General features: G+C 55.6%; 1 protein-coding gene across 1 annotated transcript; it reads right to left on the reverse strand.

Annotated features, from left to right (window-relative positions):
• Positions 1-9,102: 9,102 nt before the first annotated feature.
• On the reverse strand, positions 9,103-25,622 carry NPEPL1 (aminopeptidase like 1). Its single transcript, XM_068987278.1, has 12 exons — positions 25,463-25,622; positions 24,600-24,785; positions 23,865-24,035; positions 20,794-20,883; positions 20,266-20,347; positions 18,465-18,607; positions 14,366-14,443; positions 11,545-11,645; positions 11,242-11,365; positions 10,840-11,016; positions 10,326-10,436; positions 9,103-9,795 (listed from the first exon to the last, which is right to left on the reverse strand). The coding sequence occupies exons 1-12, from the start codon at positions 25,610-25,612 to the stop codon at positions 9,637-9,639; spliced, it is 1,572 nt and encodes a 523-aa protein (XP_068843379.1). The 5' UTR covers positions 25,613-25,622; the 3' UTR covers positions 9,103-9,636.
• Positions 25,623-26,477: the final 855 nt, after the last annotated feature.

The raw sequence follows: 26,477 nt of genomic DNA on the forward strand, positions 1-26,477 counted from the left end.
GTTTGTTGGTTAAATTTAAGATGCATTTCTTAGAGACAACGTCTAATGGGATCATTTCTTCCCCCAATCCAATTTCTGTTTTTAATTGCTGTATTTGAACCATTCAGGTTTAATGCAATTATTGCTACAGTTGGATTTAGGCCTACCATTTTATTATTTCTCTATCTTTCTCATTTTTTTCTCTGTTCCCTTTTCTGACTTCTTTTGAATTACTTGAAGCCCTTTATTTTTAGTATTCCATTTATCTTGTCTATTTGATTTTTGGCTGTATTTCTATGTTACTTTTGAGTTGTTGCTTTAGATAATATTTGTCTCTCCTACTTTTCACCATCTGTTCAGTGTTAACATGTTACTACTGTATGTAAAATATAGAAATCTTATAATCATCTTTATCATCTCGATCCTATACTTCACCTTCTAATTATTACATATCTTACATCTACATACATTGAATCTCCCGGACAGTGTCACCAAGATTGCTTTGTAAAGTCATACATTTTTAAAAGTACTCAAGAAAAGAAACGTGTCCATTATATTTACCCAGATATTTATCTGTTCTGTTGCGCTTCCTCCATTCCTGATGTTCTGAGTTTTCCTCTGATATCATTTCCCCTTTGCCTGGAGAACACTCTTCCAGATTTCTTTTTGAGCAAGTCTGTTGGTGATGAATTCTTTCCGTTTTTTTTTTTTTTTCCTCCTTCTGACTAGGTCTCTATTTTGCCTTCACTCTTAAGAAAAATATTTTTGCTGGATTTAGAATTCTGAGCTGACAGTTCCTTTGTTGTGAATTTTCAAGGATGCTATATTATTTCCTTGTCGTCTGACCACCATTGTTTCTGCTGAATGGTCTCCAGGCGTTACTCACCTTCAGGGAAGGCATCATTTTTCTCTGTCTGCTTTCAATCTTTATCTGTGGCTTTCAATCACTTGATTCTGATGTGTCTGGGTGTGGTTTTCTTGGAGTTTATCCTGTTTGGAGGTCTTAAAGCCTTTTGAACCTGTAAAATTTATGTCTTTTGACATATTTGGGAAAGTTTAGCCATTATTCTTTGAAAAAATTGTTTTGCTTGGATTCCAGTGGAAATTGCGAATGTTTGGCCACTCAAAATACATAAGTTCTGGAGATCTACTGTAAAACACAGGGCCTAGGATTAACAATACTGTATTGTATACTTTATTTTTTTGGCCGTGCCACATGGCATGTGGGATCTTAGTTCCCCAACCAGGGATTGAACCTGCATACCCTGCGTTGGAAGCATAGAGTTAACCACTAGACTTCAAGGGAAGTCCTTGTATACTTTAAAAAGCACAAATTGTATACTTTAAAAAAAAATAGTGACGAGAGTAGATCTTATGTTAAAAGTTCCTACCACAAAAGAAAAAAAAAACAACAAAACAAAACAACCAGAAGCAGAAGGCTTCTTTGCAAGGTGATGGGTAAGGTTACAGCATTGATAGTGATCTGATAGTGACAATGGTATCCCAGGGCATGTTGTTAGCCCCAATTTGTAATGTAAATTACAATTAAATCTATAATTTGCTGCATTAGCTATCTATAAAGTTTTATGCCAGTCATATTTTCCTAAAGTAGTTAACAAAAACTTTTTTCCTGACCCTGTCTCTTCCTCTATTAGGAATTTCAATGACATATTAGGTCTTACAATATTGACTAACAAGTCCCTGAGGCCCTCATTTTTAAAAACCCTGTCTTTCGGTTCTAAGATTAGATCATTTCCATCGATCTGTTTTAAAGTTTACTGACTCTGTCCTCTGTCATCTTCATTCTTCTCTTAGCCTATTCAGTGAAATGTTTATATCTTCTACTTTGCTTCTCAGATCTAAAAGTTTTATTTATTTTTAAATAAATGTTTTCTTTAATAAAATTTTACATTTACAGGAGGCTGTGAAGATAATAGATGGTGTTTACAAATACCCCTCACCTAGTTTTTTGGCATTTTTGAGACTGAACCCAAGTACTGCATTTCGGATTCTTTTGTTGACTATAAGGGCTACTCTATTTCTTCTCAGGGATATGGTGAAGGACAGGAAAAACCTGGCATGCTGCATGGGGTCGCAAAGAGTTGGCCATGACTGAGCGACTGAGCAACAACAATTTTCCCTAATGTTAACATCTTTCATTGCCACGTGGCATGTTTGTCAAAACTAAGATACCAACGTGGGTACATTATTAAGCTAAACTCCAGACTGTACTCAGATTTCACCAGTTTTTACATGAATGTCTTTTTTTTTTGCTGGGGACGGGGGAGTAGATTTCCAAAATTCAATCCAGGATACAAAACCACATCACATTTAGTGATTCTTTGTTATAGTTTGTCTCTCTTTGCCAAATCTTCTGTTTTTTCCATTCATTTCGAGCCTGTCCGGCTTTACCTCAGAGAGGATAACTAGCACAGCCGCTTCTCAGGCCTTGTCTGATAATCCCAGCAACTGGGTCGTCTCAGGGTTGTCATCTTTTGATGGTCTTTCCCTTGAGATTTGATCAGATGCTCCTGGTTCTTGGCGTGCTCAGTAACGCGGGATTTTTATTCTGGACATCTTGTTTGTTTGTGTTATGTGAGAAGACTGGATCCTGTTAAAAACGCCCTGGAGAATGCGGGCTTCCTTCTTTTTTTTCCATTTCCCCCTCCCCTATCCTTTTTCTGCTCTTCCCTTGTGGCTCAGCTGGTAAAGAATCCGCCTGGAATGTGGGAGACCTTTAGCAGCAAGTTCTATCTCTTTCTGTGGTTACGGGCTCCTGCCCATTCAGCCTGCCAAGCTCCAGTGGCGCTGTTTTCCAATGCCCACGTGCATCCCTCTTGGAGGTCAGCGTGGACTTGAGTGCTGGTGTCTTAGGCCTCAGCTCTGAGGACCTCCTGAAGTCCCTGGCCCTGGGACGGGAGCCTGTGCACCTGTGCTCCCACGGGCACCCCTGTCCCTCCAGCCATAGGCCCTGCAGGACTCAGCTGCTGCCTCGGGGAACCTCTGCTGGAGTCTGCAGTTCTCTCTCTGTGGGCACTTCTCTGCTTTCCAGGTGTCTACCTGGCAACCCTGGTTACCTCAGCCTACCCGAATCCTCAGCTCTGTCCCCCTGCCGCTCAGGGGGCCCCCTCTGACTGGGTTCCTGTGGGATGTGATGCAGCCGGGGGTGAGGGGTACTCGGGGCCATCAGCTGGGGCATCTGCGCTGCTCATCGCATTTGCCCCACCCCCACCCACCCCAGGACAGTCCTCTCATGCACCCATTTTCTAGTGTCGGAAAAGAGTTGCTTTTGGCACATCTGTCTGCTTTTCTTACTTGCTTAGGACAGGAGGGTGAATTCAGTTCTCCTCCTTCACGGTGGTTGGAAACGTGTATCAGACCCCCTTGGGGAGGCTGGCTTAAACGTGGGCTTTTTGCTTCTTTCCAGGCAGAACACCCAGCCCTCCCTCCCCCCGAAGCCCCATCACCATGACCCCGAGCTCCTCTCATGCACCCCTGACCACAAGACAGTGGCTTTCTGGTGGAATTCCTGCCACCCCCAGGCTTGAGGGACTTCTCATTGTTTGTCATCCTCCAGTGTCTTCAAACAGCTGTCTTTCCTCTTTGTTAAAGTTTAGACTTGCCCACTGTGGGTCTTTCATGACGCCATTTGACCCTCTCAAGATGAATGTTGGACCCTGTTCTGTTTTTCACCAATGGAGGGACTCAAGTGTGGCCCATTAGGACACTGGGGTCAGGTCACATGACAAGGAAATGGCAAGGCCTCTAAGCCTGTCCCACTCATGCCATGCACGGGACTGGAACAGGCATCCCTGACTGCAGAGGCGGCGAACAGCTCTTAGGACCGTAGGCTCTATGATGCTGGTTCTCACCGGCCGTCCTTAAACAGCGAACTTCACTGCAGCCTGGATGACCCCAGCCACCCCTGGGTGTTGAAGTGGGTTCCCTTTGCACATGGGAGGCAGGGAGCAGGTATCTGGCGATGTGCAGCAGAGGACTGTCCCAAAGGTTCAGCTTGCCTCTGCTGCTGCTGCTAAGTCACTTCATAGTCTGCATGAAACTCATCCACAGCTCCCCTTGTGCTTAGAACAAAAACTTGGCTCCCACCTGTGGCCCGCCAGGCTGTCCTGCTCACGTCCCAGCCCCATCCTCATGCCCATACCCCTCTCTCCTTTCCAGCCTCACTGGCCTCCTTCCTGTGCCTCTGGTTTGTCACGGCCTTGGCCACCCCAGGAGCTTTGCACAGGCCATTCCCTCTGCCTGAAATTGGTTTCCTCCATCGTCTGCACCATCTAACGCTCACTCATCCTTGCAATCTCAGCTCAGACAGCACTTCCTCTGATCAAGCCTTCCCACCTGGCCCTCTCCTCAGACCCCTCTCTGAGCTGGACCATCCCCTCTGCCATGACTCTCATCTGTGGGCTGATTATTTATAGCACATTTCCTTACCAGAACTGGGGAGGAAGTGGGGCTGCCTTGTCTTCCATTCACAGGAGGAAATGACGCCTTCCTTGGGGCCCAGCAGGCCTGCGGGACTGTGCTCACCAGGTCCAACCCAAGGCGTGTTTGCTTGCTTGCTGACAACTCCCTCATGTACCCCCAAGAGCTGAGGCTGGAGGGCCCTGCACTCAGAACCTTCTCCCCAGGGCTCCCAGGACGGCTGGCTAGAGGGAGGGATGCAGGGCGTCTGAGTTCTGTGCTGTCTCTTGCTCTGGGCCCGGAGGATAGCAGCTCCCACATGTGATGGGGTCCTTCTGCTAAGGACATTCGCGTCTTGTAAAATGTGGCCAGGCCACCTCCTGTGGTCTAAATGCCAGGAAACCCTCATTTCAGAGCACCTGCTCTGCTTCTGCCTCCCCCACCTTCAGACAAAGTGGAAACCAAGGCTTAGGGGCCAGCGAGGGGCCAATGCAGGCAGCCTGGCCGTGTCCACTGTCCTTCTGCGTAGAGTGCCCACTTGGCATCTTCCCAGCAGCCTCTGGGCAGAGGGAGCAGGAGGACGTGAGCCTGATACCTGCCAGCCTCCTGGGCCTTCAGTGATGCTCAGCTGTGCAGAGCCACGGTGCCCGCCCAGGTGCAAGTCCAGGGCCGGGTGAGGCCCAGATGGAAGATGGATGCACAGAGGGTGGGGGGCAGGTGTTGCCTGATGAAGACCCCAGACTCCCCGATGGCAGGGCCCTTTGTCGCCCTCTCCTCTGGCTTCAGGGCCTGAGATGAACACGGTGGTTACTCAATGCATCTTAGCAGCGGGAGAGGGGTCACTCAGGGCATGTTAATGGGGAGCATAGGCAGCCGGGCCGGAGGGAAGCTGCCCCACATGCCCACCAGTTTGTTTCTCAGCCTCCTGTCTCCTTTCCCTCCACCCTCAGGAATGGGTCTCTGGTCAAGAATGTGGAAGCATCTGGCAAACACATGGTGTTTTACACAGACGCGGAGATACGAGACCAACTGGTGTACACACTCAGCCTCGTCCAGAAAGAGCCTGTGTAGGTGTCCCCTCTGTGCATACACACACACACACACACGTGTGTGCACACACACACTAGCTTCTGCACCCCTGGGTGGGAACAAGATAATTTGCCCTGCACGAGGCAAATTGCTTACAAAACGCTAGTCTATTAGTCGCTAATGACATCTCCATGGATGGTACAAGGAAGCAGAGTGTTTGGGGTTGGCCTGGAGGCCTCTTCTGGACTCATGCAGCCCAGCCCCCTCCCACAGGCTGGCTCCAGCTTGTCAGTCAGGAAAAGACTGAGCTTCTCAGGGGTGCGTACAAGTGGTGCTTAATAAATACTTTTGGGAGAGGAAGCTGGCTTCCTGCGTTTTCCCCACTGGACCAACTTTGTGGACGCCACAGAAACTCACCCAATCCATTAGCAAAGTGGGGGGAGTCAGGCATGATAAAAAAGCCCAAGGTCATAGAGTTGGGGGAAGTAAGTTGACTCAGGGGAGGGGGAGGAGGAGGTGTCTGAGCCACAGAATTCCCCACGCAGCCAACAGGAAGACGTGCTTTCAGATAGCGGCACCCCTAACCATGTTTGAATTGCACTAAAAGTAGGTGAATGTAAACCAGACCTCTGAGTTTTTTTGACTTTGTTTTCCTGCCTGAAGAATGCTCCCTGGCCTTATTCCCAAAGCCCTGAGGACCACAGAGGGGACTGAAGTGAAAATGGCGCACTGGTTAGAAGTTGGTAAGGACCGACCCCCACCTTGCATCCCTGCCCCCAGATGGTGCTGCCAGGGAAGGCGGGGGAGGGCAGCTCTCCCCCCCCCACCCCGTTCTGAGCCCTGCAGGTGGGCCTAAGCAGGGCCCCCCGTGAGCCTGCCTGGCTGGGGTGCAGGGCTGAGCCAGCCGCTGGCAGGTCGACACTGTCTCCAATGTGCGTGGGACCTGGTACTTTTCCAAGGGCTTTTAAATGCATTATCTCGCTGGAGGCTCATTTGAGGCGAGGCCTAGAAGCCGACTGGAAAACAGCTAATTTACTGAATCCTGAATGGAGAGGAAGCAGAAGGCGGCGTGTGTTTTTGCTGAATCTCAAACCAAAACAACCTTTTGTTAAAGAACAAACAAATAAACAAAACCGCTGAAATCAATTCACCCGGGAACAGTACGAACAGAGGTTCTGGGCAGAGCATCTCAGCAGCAAATTCCAGCTCAACCAGTGTGGACTGAGGGAGGGGCTGCTGGGGTGACGGATGTGCTCATGGGGTGGGGGAAGGCTGTGGGGGCAGAGTCCCTTGAGGGAGGGGCATCAGTGTGCACCAGGGGACCAGGCTGACCCTCCCAGGGAGACCTTGAACGCTGGCTCTTCAGGAGGTGCTGCTGGGGAGGGGGCCTCCAGATGAGAGCCCCTGAATAAGGCAGGAAGAAGGGGTGCGTTGGGGGCAAGGGGCCAGGCTGCATCTAAGCAGAGGTTGCATTGCCTGCAGGGAGGGCGGGAGAGCATCAGAGGTTTTGCTCAATCAGCATCCATCCCAGCCCCTTGGAGGCAAGTCCCCTGACGTGGTCGCCATGGGTGACATGGGGTCTTCCCAGCCTGCAGGCGTCCCCAGGGCCTGACACTGCCTCTCCTACACAGCCCACTCCCATAGGCCACAGAACGTGGACTGCCTGGCCTTCTTCCGCAACACCACCATCCAGCTGCAGCAGCTGAGGCCAGTGGAGGTCCCCATGGCCAGCCCAGCAGCCGAGTGGTGGGTGGTCCAGGAGTGGTGGCCAGGCTGTGACCAGAGCCAGGGCTGCAGTCAGGACCTGGAGCTCGTCATCTTTAATGACAAAGTCAGCCCCCGGAGCCTGGGCTTCCTGGCAGGATATGGGTAAGGCTCCCCTGGCCCCAAGAACCTGCCTTGCGGCCCAGAGGCTTCAGAACTTTCCGCCCCTTCTTGCCCCTGCTAACCAGAACTGCCTGGGACGGGGGGTTGCGGGGGGAGCACAAGTCCCTCTTCCCTTGGCCCCAGAAATATACCAGGATGGTGACTTACTGTCATACAAGCTGCTAGCAGAAATGGGCATTCCCACTGTCCCATTCCTCATTCCTGTCTGTAGGGTCACGTGTCACCTGGCCCTCCAACCCCAGGTTGGGACTGGAACCCCAGCCCCACCCACAAGAGGTCGTGAGGGCTGCAAGTGGTCAGCACTTGCACTTCTATCCCACCAGGCTGAGTAAGGGCTGAGCTCTCCTCTCCTGGGACAGCAGTGCTGAAGCCCCCTCATCTGCCCAGCATTGTCGGGCTTTACGTGTTGGTGGTGATGGTTGCAGCCAAGTTCATCCGAGACCACTTCCTCGGCATTGCCCACGCCATCATGTATGACCAGCTGCCTGATGCGGACCGCATGCTGGGGCTCTGCACGGACATCTTCCTGGTCCGCGAGCTGGGTGAGCTGCAGCTGGAGCAGGAGCTGTTCTCGACTCACCTTCCTGTACCGCTCGCCTGAGACCATGATCAAGTGGACGTGCCAGCGCCCACCCACTCCCTGCCTGCCCCCCGCCGACCCTGTTGCTGGGGCTCCAGTGAAGTGTCTGGAAGCAGCCGCCGTGTCCTCAAGCCCTTTAGCCTCAGAGAAGTAGGGTCTTTGCCTCAGCCTTGCTTCCCTCCAGTGCCAGGCCTTCGGCCTGCAGCTGCTGCCCAGCTGGGTCCCCAGGTCTGAGGCCCCCTTTGTGCCCGCACAAGGGACACTCAGTCCCCCGGATCCCTGTAGCCCCTGCAGGGGGTGTGGACAGCGCCAGCTGCCAGGAGAAGGAGCTGGGCCACCTCAGTGACCTCTGGCTCCTTCAGGGCTTCTCAGGGAGAAGCTGGATTGAGCTGCCAACACCAAGGCCATTAAGCATGCTAATGACCCGTGAAGGCTCCTGGCCCCTCCGGCCCCCGTGCCTCCCTGAGCCCACTGACCACCTCATGACCACGATTACTGTAATTTAACACGTCGGGCCAGGGCTTTCCCAGACGGGGCGGAGGCCCTGGGACTGCCGCCTGCCTCTTCCAGCCCCAGCCTGGGGCTGTGCACACAGCAGGCAGTTAATAAATACATGCTTGGGATCATGCCCAGAAAGAGTCACCTTGATTTCAGGGCAGGGGAAGGGACCTGAAGTTTAGGGGGCCTTGGGCAAGGGTGCAAGGTCAAGGAGCCCAGACACAGCCAGGAGACGTGTGGCCCGCAGGCATGTTCTCGCCCTCCCGTCGCCTGCAGAGGAGGTGCCGGCTCTATGCCAGGTAGAGCCTAAGTCCCGGACCTCTTCTGTGGGGCCCAGGCTGGGGGTCTCCCTGACACCTGGCCAGGCTATGCCCTTCAGCTCCTAGGATCCTGCCCAGGGGGCTTTCGGTTGACCCTGTGTAACACTTGTCTTGTGCCATGCTTGGGGATCAGGACACCCTCCCTGCAGACCGCAGGTCGTGGGAAAGTCCAAGGTGTCCGCCCTCCTCGAAACCTCAGAGCCCAGCTAGCCCCAGGCTCTCATCTGCAGCAGTGAGGTTGGCAAATTTCACCTCAAAGTTGGGTGCTGGTTTGGGAGGAGATGGTGGCACCCGGAGCCTCAGAGCCACGGGCAGGTTGTTGGGCTGCTTGCTAAAACGGGCTGGAGAAAGACGGAGACAGAGGCAGAGGTGTGATGCGGTTTAGCCATGTTTAATTCAACTTGCAGTGAACTCAGAGGGGCCCGAGTAGACATTCCTCTTGCTCCATAAAACCTGAACCAAGTCGCCCCATCCTTTCAAAGGGGTGGTCTGTTGGAGGCAGGGACTGCCCCAGCTGGAGTGGGACCTGGGTGCTCTGCAATGCGGGTGCCATGTGTGGGGCCTGGGGCTGCAGATGGGGCCACTGGCACCCACCATGGGCCCAGGCAGGGGCGGGTGTCTTGAGGGCCGCGCATGCATCCCAGAGCCCGGGGGTCGTGCAGGGGCCCCAGGGAGGGGCATGGTCTGCAGAAGCTGGCGGGGAATCAAACATAAAACAAACCCAGTGCTGCCCACTCACCCCTCCCTGGGCCCCCCAAACCCTGAGCTGTCTCCTAAGACACAAAAAGGAGCTGTTTCCGTCACCATGACAACTAAAAACAAAACAAACCGCAGTTCATCTCAAGGTATAATCTTCCAATTGCTTAGAATTAATCAGTGCAAAGTGAGGTAAAGCACCCAGTATCACTGGGCAGGGCGGCTGCGTCACACAAGCCTGCGCCTCTTGGAGTCCCTCTCCGCATCCCCCTCCTGGGCGTCCACCTCGCAGCCAAGTGGGGACACCAGGTTCAGCAGAGGGTCCTCAGAGGCCTGGCCGAAGAGTGCCAGCAGAAGGGCCACACCAAAGCCCGTGGCACGCTCGCCCTGTGGGTGAAGACCGTGGAAACCTGTGTGGCCAAGCCCCCCACCCCAGCAAACCCACCACCATGGGAGGGCTCTCGGACCAGGGTGTCTGACCCCCCATGCACCCCCCAGCCCCCTTCCCTGTCCTGTTCCACTCATAGCTGGTGGAGAACAAGCTGTGGACACAGCCCTGGGTTTTCCTCCCCTCCCCTCTCCTGGCTCCTCGGGGAGGGAAAGGGTGAGACCAGGGCCCCTGGGCCTCCGGCCGAGGACAGGCGGGTTGGGAAGGACTGCGCACAGCAGCCACACTGTTCCCAGGGATGAGGAGACCAGAGGTCAGGGGGGACCACAGCTGGCCGTGTGACCCTCACACAGAATATTTCCGATGAGCTCAGCCTGTGCTCTGGAGCCAGAGAGGGGCTCTGGATGCAGGAGAGAGTGGGAGCAGCCAGACCCGTGGGGAGGGGCCGGCAAGGGAAGCAGAGTGGCTGGCCGGCCAAGGAAGGCCTAAGGGTGGGGTGGGCAGGGGCACCCCCAGGGCCCGGACTCACGGCGTGCACAGGCGCAGCAATATCCAGGTGGACCCAGACCCCAGGCCAGTCAAAGCCGATGTGTGAGGCGATGAAGAGGCCAGCGCAGGAGCTGGGGCTGTTGTCCCGGTCCTGGGGTAGAAGGCAGTCATGAGCTTCCACTCCAGCCGTGGTGGGGGTGGCCACGGTGGATACCCTGCGCCCTCTTGACCCCTATCCTCAGCGACCACCTCTCTCAGTGTCTGCAAGAAGGGGCCTGGGGTGGAGGACCCAGTGTGGAGAGCCGCAGACAGGGTCCCCGTGGGCCTGGCAGCTGGGCTAGGGGGTCTACCTTCACCCTGGGGGTAAAAGGGGGAGCCAGCGATAGACCCAATGGGGTCCAGAGCGGGCAGGATGCCCCACTTCCTGCTGAATGGACATGCTGCGGGGAGACCAGTGAGAGTGCCATCCCCTCCCCGTTTTTCTTCCCTCCCCTGCTCAGAGCCCAGATTTGGGGCCTCACAGGGGACCTAAGTCCACCCTGCTCCACACCTACCGCCACTGAGTTCTTCATGTCGGCCACAGCCGAGGTGAACTCGCTGAAGTGCAGCTCCGGGCAGTAGACCAGCGGGTGCACCAGGTCCCCGCACTGTCGCCCGGCCTTCACGCAGGCTGCCTCCCACTCGGCGCTGTTGGTGAGCACAGCTGCATGGTACTTGCCTGTGGCGATGCCCTGGGGATGCAGGAGAGATGTAGAGAGCATCACCTGGTGGGCTGGGGGACACCGAGGACAGAAGAGGGGCTGACAGAAAACAAGGCAGAGAGAGAGACTGAGAAAGAGGCTCCCCACGGGGGCCCTGTGCCAGCGTTCCCTCCAGGGTGCATGGGCCCTGGGCGCCTGTGCCCTCACAGAGGAGCTCTGACCTGGTGGCGAAGCAGGAGGGACAGTGGGGCCCACCTGAGCTCCGGTCAGTGTGGCTATGTCCAGGATGATGTCGGCGCCCAGGTCCTTGCAGGCGTAGGACACGCCGTCTGCCAGTACCAGCCTGCCCTCAGCATCCGTATTGTTGATTTCCACAGTCCTGGGGACAGCAGACACCCCATTCAGAGCCCCTCCTCCCTGTCCTCAACTGCAATGCAGTGCCTAACATGGGCCCCCAACATCTCAAAAGGGGACCCAGCCCCCATCACAGGCACCCAGGGCTCCGGGACAGCACAATGGGGTGGGTGCTGTGAGGCGGGCGGGCAGGGTTGGCCTTACTTTCCAGAGTACAGCAGGTGGATGTCATCCGGCCTCGTGGCATTGGGGCCCACGGAGTTCTCGGCCAAGCAGAATATCGCGTGGAGGGTGTCTTTGAAACCCTGGAGGTTGCAGACGAATGGATAAGAAAGCTGTGGTACATGTACACAATGGAGTATTACTCACTATTAAAAAGAATGCATTTGAATCGGTTATAATGAGGTGGATGAAACTGGAGCCTATTTAGAGAGTGAAGTAAGTCAGAAAGAAAAACACAAATACAGTATATTAACGCATATATATGGAATTTAGAAAAATGGTAACGATGTCCCTATATGCGAGACAGCAAGAGAGACACAGATGTAAAGAACAGACTTTTGGACTCTGTGGGAGAAGGCGAGGGTGAGATGATTTGAGAGAATAGCATTGAAATATGTATACTATTATATGTGAAATAGATCGCCAGTCCAGGTTCGATGCCTGAGACAGGGTGCTCAGGGCTGGTGCACTGGGATGACCCTGAGGGATGGGACGGGGAGGGAGGTGGGAGGGAGGGTCAGGATGGGGAACACATGTACACCCATGGCTGATTCATGTTAATGTATGGCAAAAACCACTACAATACCGTAAAGTAATTAGCCTCCTATTAAAATAAAAAAAAAAAAAAACAACAACAACCCTGGAGGGACCAGGGCAGAGGCTCTAGTTATAGGCTGGGAGCATCAGGGGCAGAAAGGATGGTGACAGGCTGGAGCTCTCTGACCCACAACAGATAGACAGACAGACGGGTCCAAGGAGCAGGGATCACAGCCCCCTGCACTCCCCACCATCCTAGTGGGCCCTAGGACATGGTCCCAACAGAGGCCAGGCGATGCAGCATGCACCCCAGAAGTGGAGCTGCCTGCTGGGTTCGAGTCCATGCTCAGCTCCCACCTCCTATCCATACAGTGCGGTCAGTGGTCACAGTTCCTAACCTCACAAACCTGCTGATCTTCAGCTTTCGAGGTCGGGCTTTCGACTTTGACGACCTTGACCCTTTGCTGTTTCCCTGTACCCACGCTCAGGCTGAGTGCACTAAGTCCCCGGAGGCACAGTGGCCCCCCACCCCCCAGTGTCCCTCAGGACAGCCACAGAAACCTCTGGGTGGGTGCTCCTCCTCACTCCCACGCTCCCACACTCAACTCTGACGTTAGCATCTGTTGGTCACTCTCACCTGAGACAATCACTATGCTGTTGTTTGCCAAAAGGTGGGTTCCCACCTCTCCCTCGTATTGTTAGCAACTGGGAGGCCACTGTGAAGAGATGACTTGCTCCTCTTGGTGTGAGTGTGGACTCTTACTTCATTCTGTGAGTGATGACCCTCATTATATACTTTGGGCCTCAAATTGAGGCACATTCCTTTTCTCAAAAAATGAGTTACAAGCAGGAGGAATCCGAGGACCACTTCCAACCACCAGCTGATGAACCAGCCTTAATTGCCAAGTGGTTCCTCGCCCATAGGAAGGGTCTATCTGCTGGGGCACCAGCCACCTGTCCAGATGCCAGGACGGACCCTCCATGGGTGCAGTCACCCCAAACCCATAGCTGAGACACCAGGTAGTGGAGCTGCGTGGGCCCTCTGGACACTTTCCCATGAGCCCTTCCCAGAGCACCCCCCAGCCCCCGAGGCCGGGTATGTCCCTTGCATACTTGACGAGCTCATTAATGGAGTAGGTAGCGCGGGCCTGGCTGAATCCGGTCAGGTGGGCTGGGTGCTGCTGAACGAGGGCTGCATGACACTCCCCAGTACAGTTGAGACACCCCCTCCACCAGCACCCCTTAGGCTGAGCCCCTCCTCCCCTCCAGGCTTTCTGCTCCCCTCATGGGTGTGGCTGGGCAGAAATCATTTGCCAAGATCTTTTTGCTTTTGTTTCCTCTGGAAGTTTCCCCCATGCTGCTCAGGCGGTGCCTTTGAGGAAGAGGAGCCTATGCTTGGTGACCGGAAGGGCTGGGCTTTTCAGAGGTGCCTGAAGCAGCCATGCTGAGAGGTGAGCGGCCCTGGATGGCCAGGGCGCCCCGTGCCTCTGCTCCATAAACATGCTCTATGGGTTTCCCTAGTGGCTCAGATGGTAAAGCGTCTGTCTGCAATGCAGAAGACCCGGGTTCGATCCTTGGGTTGGGAAGATCCCCTGGAGAAGGAAATGGCAGCCCACTCCAGTATTCTTGCCTGGAAAATCCCATGGACTATGGAGCCTGGTAGGTTACTGTCCATGGGGTCGCAAAGAGTCGGACACGACTGAGTGACTTCACTTCACTTCACTTCTCAGTGTCAAAGGGCAAACGCAGGGAACAGCCACGGCACTGCTTATTGACCAGGCCCCCAGCTCGGGAATTTGGCTCCAATTGTTGGACTCTCTGGCGCCTGTGTGTCCTGAGTGGGGAGCACGGAGGCCTCTGGCTGCCTTGGTGTCTGGGCTCAGTGTGGCCACTCCTGGCATTCCAGGACAGACCCCATACCTCTTCCACCAAACAGCAGCCAGCCCCTCCAAAGACCCCTGCCCTGAGTGCCAGAGCCCAGGGGTGAGAGGGCAGACAGCCTGCTCCAAAGCACCCTTCCCATTTCGGTCAGGGCGGGCGGAGTCTAAGGACTTAGCGGAGGGCCCATGATGCCAGCGGGCGCCAGGCAGAGAGGTGACATGTCCGGGTGGGGTGACACTCTTGGCCAGAGGAGCTCTGACTGAAGCAAGGAGCTCTGGGGGCCCCAGGGACCCGGCGCAGGAGTGTGGAGGGGGACAGTGCCAGCCACACAGACTCAGGGGGCTCTGGGGAGGAGAACCAGGGAGGAAGACAGGGCCCACCTCACCTGCTTGATGGCGGCTCTGAAGGCCCCCAGGATAGCCGCAGCGCCCCCGCAGTCCCTCTTCATCCCCGGCATGGTGGTCTGTGGGGGCAGGAAGGGGCGAGAGAGAGGTAAGTGGATGCTGACCCCTCAGCAACAATGCTCCCCACCCCGGTGCCCACACGAGGGGCCCAGAGGCACAGGAGCTGGCGCCAAGTCACCTGAGTGGCTACAGAACCCAGGAAATGCCACTGGTCACCCGGGGATCCTCCAGAAGCAATGAGAAGCCAGAGTTAAATTTACCGGCTTGGGGGGCACGTCCAGCTTGAGCAGAGCTTTGGGGGTTACTGAATAGAACTGTGTGAGGTTCAGTGGGGACTTCCGGAGCGGCCTGGCTCAGAGGCTGAGCTGTGCCCAAGTCAGCCTGGGGGTCTCTCCGCAGTTGCTCCATGTCACGACCTTGACCACCCATCCAGCTCTTCCCAAATGTCATTAGTCACTGTGACACCATCAATCCCACTCCTGCCCCGAGGGCACCTGCCACCTGTCTGCATTCACGTTTCCTGGGTGACGGGGTCTAGTGAGGGAGTCGCTAGAGACCCAGGGGCCCTCCTGCCACAGAAGTAAACACCATTTCCTATACACTTGTTGAGGGCAGCTAGGCACTTTTACGGTTTATAGGCTCCCAATGCTAATTGACAGGCTTATATTTTAAATTAACAACAGGTCATCGGATGTAAGGATTCGGGACCGAAATGTACCGACTTTTCTGAGCCCTTATTGGATTACACGAGCCGAGAGTTTTAATGGAAAGTATTTTTAGATATAAACTGAGCTGTTTTTACAATTAAGTTGAGCAAAAATGACTCAGCTAGCACTATTGGAAATAAGCTGTTTTGACCTAACCTGCGAGAAACCACGAGATTGTTTAAATGGAATAACAGGGCCTCAAACTGAGAATCAAACCCCCTGCAGAATGGCCACGTGGAAAATGGCTGGAGATGGCCACTGAATCCCCGTGTTCCTGGACACAGAACAAATGTTGTACCACAAACGCAGCTCCATAGACTGAGTCAGCCTCAGGGACCCCACCTGGCATTCCTGTTTTCATAAAAGAAACTATTTCCACAGGAACGCCTTCGTCACTGTTGGGTTGCTGTTTGTACCGATGGGGCAGTGGTGACCTGGGGCCTGTGGGAACTGGTGGTCGCTGGGTTCATTTCCAGGCCTTTAGGAAACAAGGTGCTGCCAACTTCACTCAAGTCTTCTCGCCGAAGCAGTGAAATGATTAGCTTTTTAGAAACCTCAACAGTAGAGAAGAGTCATTCCCAACACTGTCTCAGTGGCATGGAAGGGGTGGAGAAGGCCCCGCGCATGCTCCCTGATGCCCAGCGCTCGGCTGTGGTCAGTCTGCTGGAGCCCAAGCAAGAGTGGGTGCCAAGTCCTGAGCTCAGCGAGCCTCTGCTCTCCCAATACCACTGTCCTGGAGGTGGGGTGGGGGGAACCACTGACAGACTCCGGGGATCCAGACGCAGGTATATGCAGATATTTTCTCGAAAATGGCCAGAGTGAGCCTCTCACCTCCAGGACAGCTGGCATTACTTGGTAAAACTGGAGTTTTCAAGCAAAAAAAAAAAAAAAAAATCAGGGTTTTGGAAAACTTCTATCTGCTTCCATGATGGCTTCTTAATACTCAACTTCCTACATGAGATAGATGATGATATTAATGAATGTAACTTTTAAAAATATTGTATACTGAAAAGCGTCAAAATCTGGAGGCTTGGTATAACTCTTTAAACAGTATTTTCCAAATGGCACATATGTGATATCATAAAACCGTGCATTCAGACTTCAGGATGGACCCACAGATTTCAATGTGGCAGAGCTCACAGGCGTGGATTCAGATCCCCCGTTGTAACTTACCTTTTAAAAACTCCCACTTGTCGAGTTTTGGTGTAACAGCAAAGAAGAAGGTCCTGAGTAACCTGAAGAGGGTATTAAAACGCTTCGCCTTTTTCTAGCTGCTGAAGGACTGGGGCCAGATTTTCTTTTTTATATTTCAACTAAAACATATCGCAACAGACTAAATGCAGAAGCAGATATGTGATCACAGCTGTCGTCCACAAAGGCAGACAGTAAAGAGAGCTGCAGAAATGTAAAACGGTACTTTTCTGGTTAATTTCTTTTTTTCATTTTGGAAAATACAGTCCTATTCATAAGACTGCATTATTTACAGTGGCATGCAATGGGGTCATATTGGTCTTTTTAGTGAATTAATAACTATCTTTAAATTTTCCCAATTTTAATTTCTAGTAGATAGCTAGCAGACATTGCCCTTATAAATACAAACTCTTTCGAGATCAGTATTTTTTAAGAGTGGAAGAAGTCCTGAGATGAACACATCTGAGGCCCCTTAATTCACACTGATCCTGATTTGCCTTGAAAATCTTTGAAAACAGCCAGGACTGTTCCTGCAAAATTGGGAGAGGGTGCCCCCAGCAAAATGACTAACCCTCAGGAAGCCTTGCTTCTTACTTCACCCTCTAACAAGCCAACGTCTGAATGAGCCCACAGATCCATCCCCCAAAACACACCTGCTAATGGGGCAAGAGCCCCTATCAAGGGTGTGGAGGGAGGGTCAACACCAGGTGTTAAGAATTTAAGAACAATAATAAACTGACTAAAAGCTGAGTTGGATCAGAAAGACTGCTGATCACTGAAGAACTGATGCTTTCAAATTGTGGGGCTGGAGAAAACTCTTGGGTGTCCATTGGACTACAAGGAGATCTAACCAGTTAATCCTAAAGAAAATCAACCCTGAATATTCATTGGAAGGCCTAATGCTGAAGCTCCAAAATTTTGGCCACTTGATGTGAAGAGCTGGCTCATTGGAAAAGACCCTGATGCTAGGAAAGATTGAAGGTAGGAGGAGAAGGGGACGACAGAAGATGAGATGATTCGAAGGCATCACTGATTCAATGGACATGAATACGAGCAAACTCCAGGAGATAGTGGAGAACAGAGGTGCCTGGCGTGCTGCAGCCCCTGGGGTCACAAAGAGTAGGACACGACTTAGCAGCTGAACAACAACAACAAAAGCTTGTTTGCTTGTTGTCATCAGTGGTAAAAGTATTCCTCCAGAAAAAAACCCCGTTGTTGGTTGAAGTGAGTCCTTACCACATAAATAAAAGCTTTAGACCTGACTGTCTTTCAGAAACATTATCCTACGTGGACACTAATCACTGCCAGGGGCACAGACTCCTCAAGGCACTCTGGTTCTGAGGCAGGCAAGCTCTGGAGGTGGCTGGTGTCCACGGCACCTCTGACACTGAGTTCCTGCCTTCGGAAGGTGGATTCGGCATAAACACCAGGAGCAGTGAGCCATGCTGCTGCCCACAGTCTAGGGGACCACCGGGGTTGTGCTGTATAAGACATTTTTACTCCACAGATGTTTGAAAGCTGCTGGAGTCCATCTCAAAGAATCAGAAACATGGACACTGACGATTTGGGGAGCTTCTTGGGAAGTGGGGTCTTTCTTGGTCTCTGCCGAGGGACCCTTTTGTTAGAGACTTTCCCTGAGTGTATCAGTTGCTTCATGTGGCAGAAAGTCTTCAAAATTAAAGTTAATTGTGCTCTTTTGGATCAACTATGAGTGCAGAGACTGACAAACCTGGCATCTCCACCTAGCGAACATCAACATGTGAAGAAGACCAATGTGATAGAGTCACCGACAAGTCGGCCGAACTGAAGGCTGGGTGGCAGGGCTGTGACGCTGGCGTACGTCACCACAAGAGAAGGACGTGGAGGCATCAGCTTTTTCTGTCAGAAATTACTTAATACTATTTATAAGTGTTAACCGATGACTGTTTTCTTTATCTGTACTATAATACTCATAATATTTTACTGCAGATGGTCATGGAGACATTGGGCATCACCCTAGGACCTTTTCTTCTTCTTCTCCAGATTTTCTGTGTCCTGACTCAGTGCAGGCGCAAACAGTCTGCCCCTTGGAGGGGAAGGGGCCCCAAGGCCTCCCTCCTGGATGCCCCAACAACTTGCTCTTTCCTCTGATAAGGAGCTACCCTTCCCCTCCACGTTCCCCAGCCCCGGTCCTGCACCTCACCTTCCCCTTCATGCTGAGACCCCCAGTATCGTAGACGATGCCCTTGCCCACCCAAGCGATGGTCTGGGTGGCTCCATCTGGGGTGTGGCTGAGGACGGCCAGGGCCGGAGGATGGATGGCGGCTTTGCCAACACCGTAGATTCCTAGGGAAAGCACAGCACTTGTCAATGAGGCTCAGGCCGGGCCAAGTGGAGGACTCCTGGGAGTCCCCCAGAAACACTGCTCTCCCCACAAACAGCTGCTGGCCTGTGGGTGTTCCTCTGGGCCACAGACCCTGGCTATGTGAACCAAGTTCCCCGCCCTCTCCTGCCCCTGGCCACTGTGGGATTGGGGGATGCAATTGCATTCTATGTGAAGTAGTGTTAGGCAAGAAGACTCCCTGAGGAAAAAAAAAAAAAAAAGAAATTGTATCATTCCCAGAAAGCAGTGAACAGGACTGCAGAATGCAGAGATTTTGGATAATGCTTCAAGGCCGTTCCAGCCCCACTCGCTCTCCCATCACTGACCCCTCCATGCACTCAGCAGGCACCTCCCTTTCCCAGCTCACCCCTGCTGCTGCCTTGCTGTCAGTTTACACGCCCCAACTTCTTGAGAAAACCATGGCTTGCTGTGGGCAGAGGTCACACCTCAAGGTCCCCTGATAATCTAACCGAACAATTGTAGCAACCAGGACAAGGGCCAGTAATGGCTGCCTGACAAACTCCTACTCACCCTGCAGACCTGCTGCAAGTGTTACCTCCTCTGAAGCGTTCCCTGACAGGACTGCCTCCAGCTGCAGCTGGCTTACATGACTGTGATAGGCAGCTCGAACAAGCCCCCACGGATCCCCTCTGGGCATTCATGATCATGCGGATCCTCTCCCCTCCCCCAAGAGGGCAGGACTGCGCGTCTCAGTTTCTCGGGACGTGGCAGGAATCGTCCAAGATGAGGTTACAGAAACAGAACTGGCCTCTGGCTTGTGTGCTCTTTCTTGTCTCTTGCTCAGAGACCTCACTCTGAGAGCAGCAGCTGCCATGTTGCAAGCTGCTCAAGGACAGGCCCACACGACAAGGAGTTGCCAGCTAGGCCCCCTGATGGCAGGGCCATGAGTGAGCCTTGCTGGGAGCCCGTCTTGGGCCCCAGTTGAGCCTTCAGATGACCGCAGCCCCAGTTAACACAGGTATCATGGCCTGGAGAGACCCTGGGCCAGACCCAGCTAACCCACGCCCACTTCCCCACCCACAGACCTGCACTGGAAGGACCGTGTTGCTTTCCGCTGCTGCCTTCTGGGATAACTGGTTTTGCAGCCACAGATAACAACCACAGTGACCTTCCCAACCCTGTTCTAGTTGTCATTGCACCTTGGTGCCTGGGAGGTGGGAAGGATGGGCCTGGCAGTCAGGGAGGGCTCTCTGAAGAGGTGGTCTGTGAGATCATATTGGGGGAGAGTATCCCAGGGAGAAAGAGCCATGAGAGCAGGTCTTGATGGGGATGTGAGCTTGTGTATTCGAGGAACAGAAAGGCCCTGCTGGGCTGGCCTGGGGAGCAAGAGAGAAGCGTGGGGGAGGCTGCAGAGGGGGCGGACGGGGAAGGACTTGGACCCTGTGGCTTCCAGGATCTGAATCAGGATCTGAATCGCTGCCTCCTCTTTCCCCCGGGGATGGGCTGCTTCCCAGGGTCTGGCCTGGGGGCTGGACACAGGCTGGTTTCCTGTGGGGTGAAGCTTGGGACAGCATGACTTGTGGCCTGGCAGCCCCCCAGCCCCCCAAGTACCCCAGGCCTCTGCTGAGGCCAGGACCCAGGAGGAATAGCCCCCACCCACCTCCAAATCCTCTCGCCTTCAGCTCCTCATCCCGGATAACGGTTGGGACAATCCCCAGTTCTTTTCCAACTTTCTTAATCTCCTGGATATGTTCATGGAAAAAACAACAACATACAACACGTGAAGACGGCTTAAAATGAGGGTGAGGCCAGGGACAGGGGTGAGCAGATGCCTTGTGGTGGGAGAGGGGTGGGCTGGGAAGCTGAGGCCCTGACTCTCGGCTCTAAGCATGATTAAACCCAGGAGAGGAGGTTTAATCACCTCCAAACTCTGCAATTTCCTGTGGCTCATGGCTCGAGTCCTGCATGGGGGCCTCGAGGAAGAGGCTGTGTCCTCCCTCCACCCCTGGCTGAGGCCCGGGGGCCCCTCGGCTCCGGGTGGATGGCAGGACTCTGTCTGCAGCAGCCCGTGGCTTCCCCAGATGAGGTGTGGAGACTGTGGACCGTCCCCTGGCAGCCCTGGGATTCCTGACTGTCCCTGGGGTCGATCAATACCATCCCAACCCAGCTGGACCCCAGGGCCACGAACCTCAAGGAAGGTGTCTGTGTTCATCTCATTGCAGGGTGTGTCCACGATTCGGGCTGCCAGCCGCACACCTTCCGTGGCGCTCGTTAAACACTAGGAGAAACAAAAGGCTGTCACTGGGGTCCTGGGACAAGGTGGAAGGTGTCCCTCATTGCCAACAGCCAGGACCCACAAGTGTTAGAGGCACACATCTCCCAGGGGAGGCTGGGCAATGAGGGCAGGTGGAAGGGAAGCAAGAGTTGTACCCATGACCCCAGCCGTCTACAGAAAGACCCCTATGGCTGCAGAACCACAGAGGAGCCCTTTGGCCTAGCATCCTCTCCTGATCTACATGGGCCCCTCCTTGCTTTCTGAGCCTCGTCTCCTGTTCTGCCCCCTACTCTGGTGGCAGGTGGCCTCCTGCCTAGCCCTGAGTGCACACCTCGTCCAGCCTCTGCCAACCCCATCCCCCTCTCCCAGGAGGAAGTGATACCCTCTGTTATGGGAATCTGAAGCCCTGACCACCAGGGGAGGGTAACAGGAGGGTTTCAGGAGGTGCTCAGGCTTTGGTGAGGTCAAGAGGATGGGACCCCATGATGGGATTAGTGCCCTTGTAAGAAAAGGACGCAGCTGCGGAAGCCACCCTGATCTGGGATGGCTAGGCTCTGAGATGGCCAGCCTCTGGGAGTTTGAGAAACAAGCATCTGTGGGTTAAACCCCTGTTGAGGAGCTGCTGTCATGGTTGCCCAGGCAGACCAAACACCCCTGCTTCCCTAGCCAGGGTCCCAGCCACCCTTCGAGGTACTTCTCTCAAAGACCACATGCTCCAGGAGCCTCTTGGAGCCTTGCAATGGAGAAGAGGCTCCTGGACCCACTGGGGAGGCGTTTTTCTCGTGTCCCAGACCCTCACCCTTCTTCCTGGGCACCTGATGCAACACTGCTCTGGCCATGGGGCAAGAAGGGAAGGACACAGACAGCTGGGCCTTGTGCAGAGGGCATGCTCATGTCTCTCTCCCCTCAAAGCTTCTGCCAAGAGCTCCCATGCACCCGACGCAGCCCTGATGCTCAGCTCTGCCTCCCTGCTCTGTCCCACCTGGCCCCCCAGCACCCACCCCAGGGCCTGGCTGCCTTAAGAGAGAAATGGAGTGTGGGTTTGGCAGGGATGTGGACAGCGTCCAGCTTCTTGTTGCCTCTTCCAGGCCCACAGGAGTGGGGAGGGCACCTCTGGGTCCCTAACGCCAGCCCAGCCGCCTCCCAGGTTCCTGCCTGTTCCCAGGTAATTAACCCCTAAACCTCAGAGGCAGACTTGACAGCGCTCACATCTGAGGCGTGCCATGTGATCCCCACAGCCTGGCAGCAGGCCCTCCCCAGGGAGGGTGAGGGTCCCCACCTGTGGGCATCAGAGACCCTTGGCTGCTGTCTGGGGAGTGCATCAGCACCCTGAGGGTTGTCTCAAGGGAGGCAGGGTGCCGGCCTCATGACCTTGTGAATGCAGGGCTCCTCCATGCGGCGTAGCAGTGGCTCAGGTGAGAGGGCACACCTGCAGGGAGGGGCCTGCACCTCACTGTGCCTTGATCTTGTCAGAAAGCAGCAGCATTCACTCACTCACTCATTCATCCACATCTATGTGAGTGCCTGCCTTGCACCGGGCTCCACACTAGACTGAATCCAAAGAGGTCCAAGGACGTGAGTCCAGCAGAGACTCACGACATTGTTCCATTAAATGCTATGGAGGAGGGTATGAGAGGCCACAGGGACCCAGGTGGGAGGGAAAGGCCACACATGGTGTCAGAACCTCACACTTACAATCCCAGACAGGAGGGAAAGAGGGCTGATGGATGGCAGCTGTGGTTAAGGCCCGGGTCTACCCCTTGCTGGTGTGGCTGTGCTCAATCATTTAGTGTCTCTGAGCCTCAGTTTGTTCAGCTCTCAAGCGGGGAGAATAACAGGACCCATCTCATGGGGCAATTGTGGAAATCAGGTGTTTGTGCACAGGTGTGCTCGGAGCAGAGCCTGACATCTGACAAGCACCTGGGAAGCACTGGCCCTCCCCTGGTCATGAGGTGGTAAGAAGCAGGAACCAGAGGGGGGCATCTTGAGGCAGCCAGGCCATTAGGAGGCTGCTGCCTGGTCCCAGAGAACCAGGCAGGCACCGTAGGATGGGTGGGGTGTCAGAGCCAGGAAGACCCACCAGCCCACTGGCTCCATCACACACAAGAGGACTATGCACAGCACCAAGTCCCCCCCCCCCAACTGGAGGTGGGCATGGGGCTCCCACACCAGTGAGAGGCACCGAGGCTAAACTCAGATGTACAATCTCAAGTGAGGATGGCTCTCAGCTGGCAGGAGGGAAGGGTGTGGGGAGGAGAGAGGGCGCCAGGTGGGTGGGGGCCCTTCAAGGAAGGATGACAAGTGTTTGAGTCTGGCAGGTTTGCCCCCTAGAAGACAGTGTCAGGAAGGGGATGGGCGAACGCCATCCTGGTGAGCTGAGTGAGGAAGGGAGTTAAGACAAGCCAAGCAATCAGACCATGTTATTAAAAGTTTGAAGAGCAAGGTGGTGAGAGAGTGGATGAGGGGGTGCTAACAGGCCCTGAGACAGAGTGAAGGGTGAGGGAGCGGAAAGGACCACCTGAGTCTGGCATTTGGAAATGGGGCTGCAGGTGGGAGGGCGAAATCACAGCCACAGGTCTGGGAGGGTCACCTGGTAGCCAGCCCACACATGGACTCAAAGCTGGAAATTACCTCCAGCCTTGCCTCGCTTCAAAAGGATTATTCGAAGGACCAAATGAAATAACATATGTAAAAGCGCACCATGAAGGGTAATGTGATATATACACAGGCGAGATTATTAGTATTAAAACATGAAAGCGCCTGGTGCGAGGTAGGTGCTCATAAACACTGGCTGAATGGAACTGAATCCTGAGAACAAGACCACCTTGTGGGAGGGAGCATGTGGCCTGGCTTTGGAAAGGCCCCGGGGGCCTGCTCTCTCCAGCAGCAAGCAGCCCTGTCCTGTCCTCCCAGGGAGTGTGGGGGAGAGAGCACTGCCCAAGCTGGGGGTGGAGGGGGCATGGCCTGAGCTTCCAGACACCCACTTGCAAAGTGGACACTTCCACTGGCCCGTTGTCTTGTCCAACCAAGAAAAACTCCACCGTGACGGTCTTCTTCTCTGGGCGCCGAGATGCCCCTGAGCGGTGGGTGAAGAGGGGGAAAGCGCGGGCCAGGGCGCAGGCGGAGGCGAAGGCATCAGACCGCTCACAGACCATCTGCAGCACCAGAGAGCAGAGCTGTGGTGAGGGGAGCGGAGTGGGGGAGGGAACCCCGGGGTCGCCCCATGGGAGCCCCTGTCAGGAAGTGCTTGGGCCCCACAGCCGGGTCAGAGGCCACTGTGGAAACAATCTGGCCAGAGATGCCCCAGCAGGGCCTGCATCCCTGGGGCCTTCCTCAGAACCACGGACCCATGATGGGAGAAAGAAAATGTCAGCCGCCAGATGTGGCCCACCGCCTCCCGAGACCCAACAGCCGGACGTGCAGGGCCGCACGGTGTACGTGGGCTCAGGAGGTCGGGGTCGGAGTCTCAGATCTGCCACCCACGCTGGTCTGGGGTGCTTACGTCTCTGGGACCTCAGTTTCCCTGTCTGTAAAGCTGGGGTTGCAATGTCCAGCTGTGGAGCAACGTCCACTTCTGAAGATACTGTGGCCAGAGTGCTCTGCGGTCCCAAGGACTGAGCCGTGGGAGGTACAGGTCAGGGCCAGCACAGCCAGCACACTGCACATGACCTGCAGCCTGGGTGGGGCTCTTGTGGGGCCAGCCTCTCAGGAGCACTCACCAGAATGCACCGATGGGTCCCCGGTGGCAGGCAGGTCCGCACCAGGCGGGTGATGAAGTGGGCGGCGGAGGGGCTGTTGTGGCGGCTCACCCTGGAGGGCAGGGCGGCCACGGTGGCATAGTTCAGGTAGAGGGGACAGCTGTCCGTGGGGTTGGGGTTGAGCGTGCTTAGCGCGGCCTGCCAGAGCTGGATCAGAAGGGGAGACACAAGACAGACACCAGACTTCAAACGGCTGCCTGCCAGGAGCACTGCGTGTGGACACCGGCCCCACTCGCTAAATGGGCACTTTTGCAGCTTCCCTGGCACCCTGGATCCCTAATTAAGACGTGTCACATCTCACTAGGTGAGCGTGTGTGCATCTGCTGGCACATGTCCACCCTCGTGGGATTAAGCACTGGGGACTTAAACGGCCAGTTTGGGGGCTGCTTTGCCACAAAGGCACTGGGGTGAGACCAGTCAGGGGTCTTGGAAAGGGGCGGATGTCACCACCACGAGGGTTCCGGAAGGAGGGTTCGGAAGGCGGGTTCGGAAGGCGGCGTCAGGGCCCCTCGAGGGCACTTCCTTCGCACCTAGTGGGCTCTGCCAGCTCTGCCCACGAGCCTGAGGCCCGGGTGGGTGCAGGGCACGAGTGGCCTCCGGGCGGGGCTGCTGGACGGGAGCCCAAGCCTCGGGCTCTCGGGAGGCGGGCGGCCCCTGGCCTCGCCGGCAGGCCTAGTCCGCCAGGCACACCCGGCTGGCTGACGGGCGGGCTGGGGGCGCCGGGCGGCCGAGGCGGGGCCTCCGCGGCCTCCTCGCCGGCCCAGCCCCGCCCGGGCTCCGCTGGCCGGCGGGGCGGTGCATGGCGGCCGGCGCGGCCCGCTCACCTCCTCGGTGACCCGGGGCTGCAGCTTCCCGCGGACGTGGCTCCAGGGCACGCGGTGCAGGTGGTGCAGCTGGCCCAGCAGCAGCAGCGGCCGGCTCTGCGGGTCCGCGTCCCCGGCGCTGGCCTGGAACTGCAGCCCCACGTTCGCCATCTTCGCCAGCCCGCGCCCCTCGTCCCGGCCGCCGCGCCCGCCGCGCTCGGGCTCCCGCTCCGGCCGGGCCTCGGCGCCGCCCCGGCCCTGCCCGGCAGCCGGCCCCGCCTCCCCCGCCGCTCCGGGCCGCTCGCGAGACGTGCAGGGCCCGCCCGGGGCGCGAGGGGGCGCCGGGCCGGCGGGGCGGAGGCCAGGCCCCGGCCTGGAGCGGGCCCGAGTTCCGCCAGGCCCCGGACCGCGCGGGGCAGGCCCGGCCCGACCAGGCCCTGTCCCCGGCAGGCCCCAGGCCCGGCTAGGCCTCAGACCGCTGCAGGCCGGCCCGCCCCGGCCCTGACCCCCTGGTCCTCCCGCTGCCAGGGAGGAAGCACTGCACTTCCGGGATGGGGCCCCGGCCTTGGCAGGCTGCCAGTGAACCCTGGTGGCTCTGACCTCCAGCGGGTCCTGAACAAATGTGGGGCCAACATCAAGTCTGCCCCAAGCCCTGTCCACCAGGCCAGAGTCTCGGTGAGGCCTGAGCCAGCCCAGCCCCAAGGAGAGGCGCGCCCCGCCCCGGGGCCTCTGAGCAGCGGTGGTGGTCCAGGGGAACCCACCCCACACCTCTGTTCACCACACACTGTCAGTTTGGACTGGCCTGAGGATTCTTGGACTCCACGGTCCCCTCTCCTCACTGAGTTCCTTAACCTTTCTCAGACCCCCACTATTTGCTGGGCACTGACCTTGATGTGAGAGGGCATGGGGGTCTGGGTTTCCATCCAGGTCGCTGCTTCTAGGATGGCCAATTATAAAGCCAGGCGTCATCTGTGGGTGAGTGTGTGGGGCCTTTCCAGCCCACCCTAGGCTGAAAGCTGTCCCTGCAGCCTCCCAC

The sequence above is a fragment of the Capricornis sumatraensis genome, chromosome 15 (assembly GCF_032405125.1).
Source record: "Capricornis sumatraensis isolate serow.1 chromosome 15, serow.2, whole genome shotgun sequence".
Taxonomy (NCBI): Eukaryota; Metazoa; Chordata; class Mammalia; order Artiodactyla; family Bovidae; genus Capricornis; species Capricornis sumatraensis.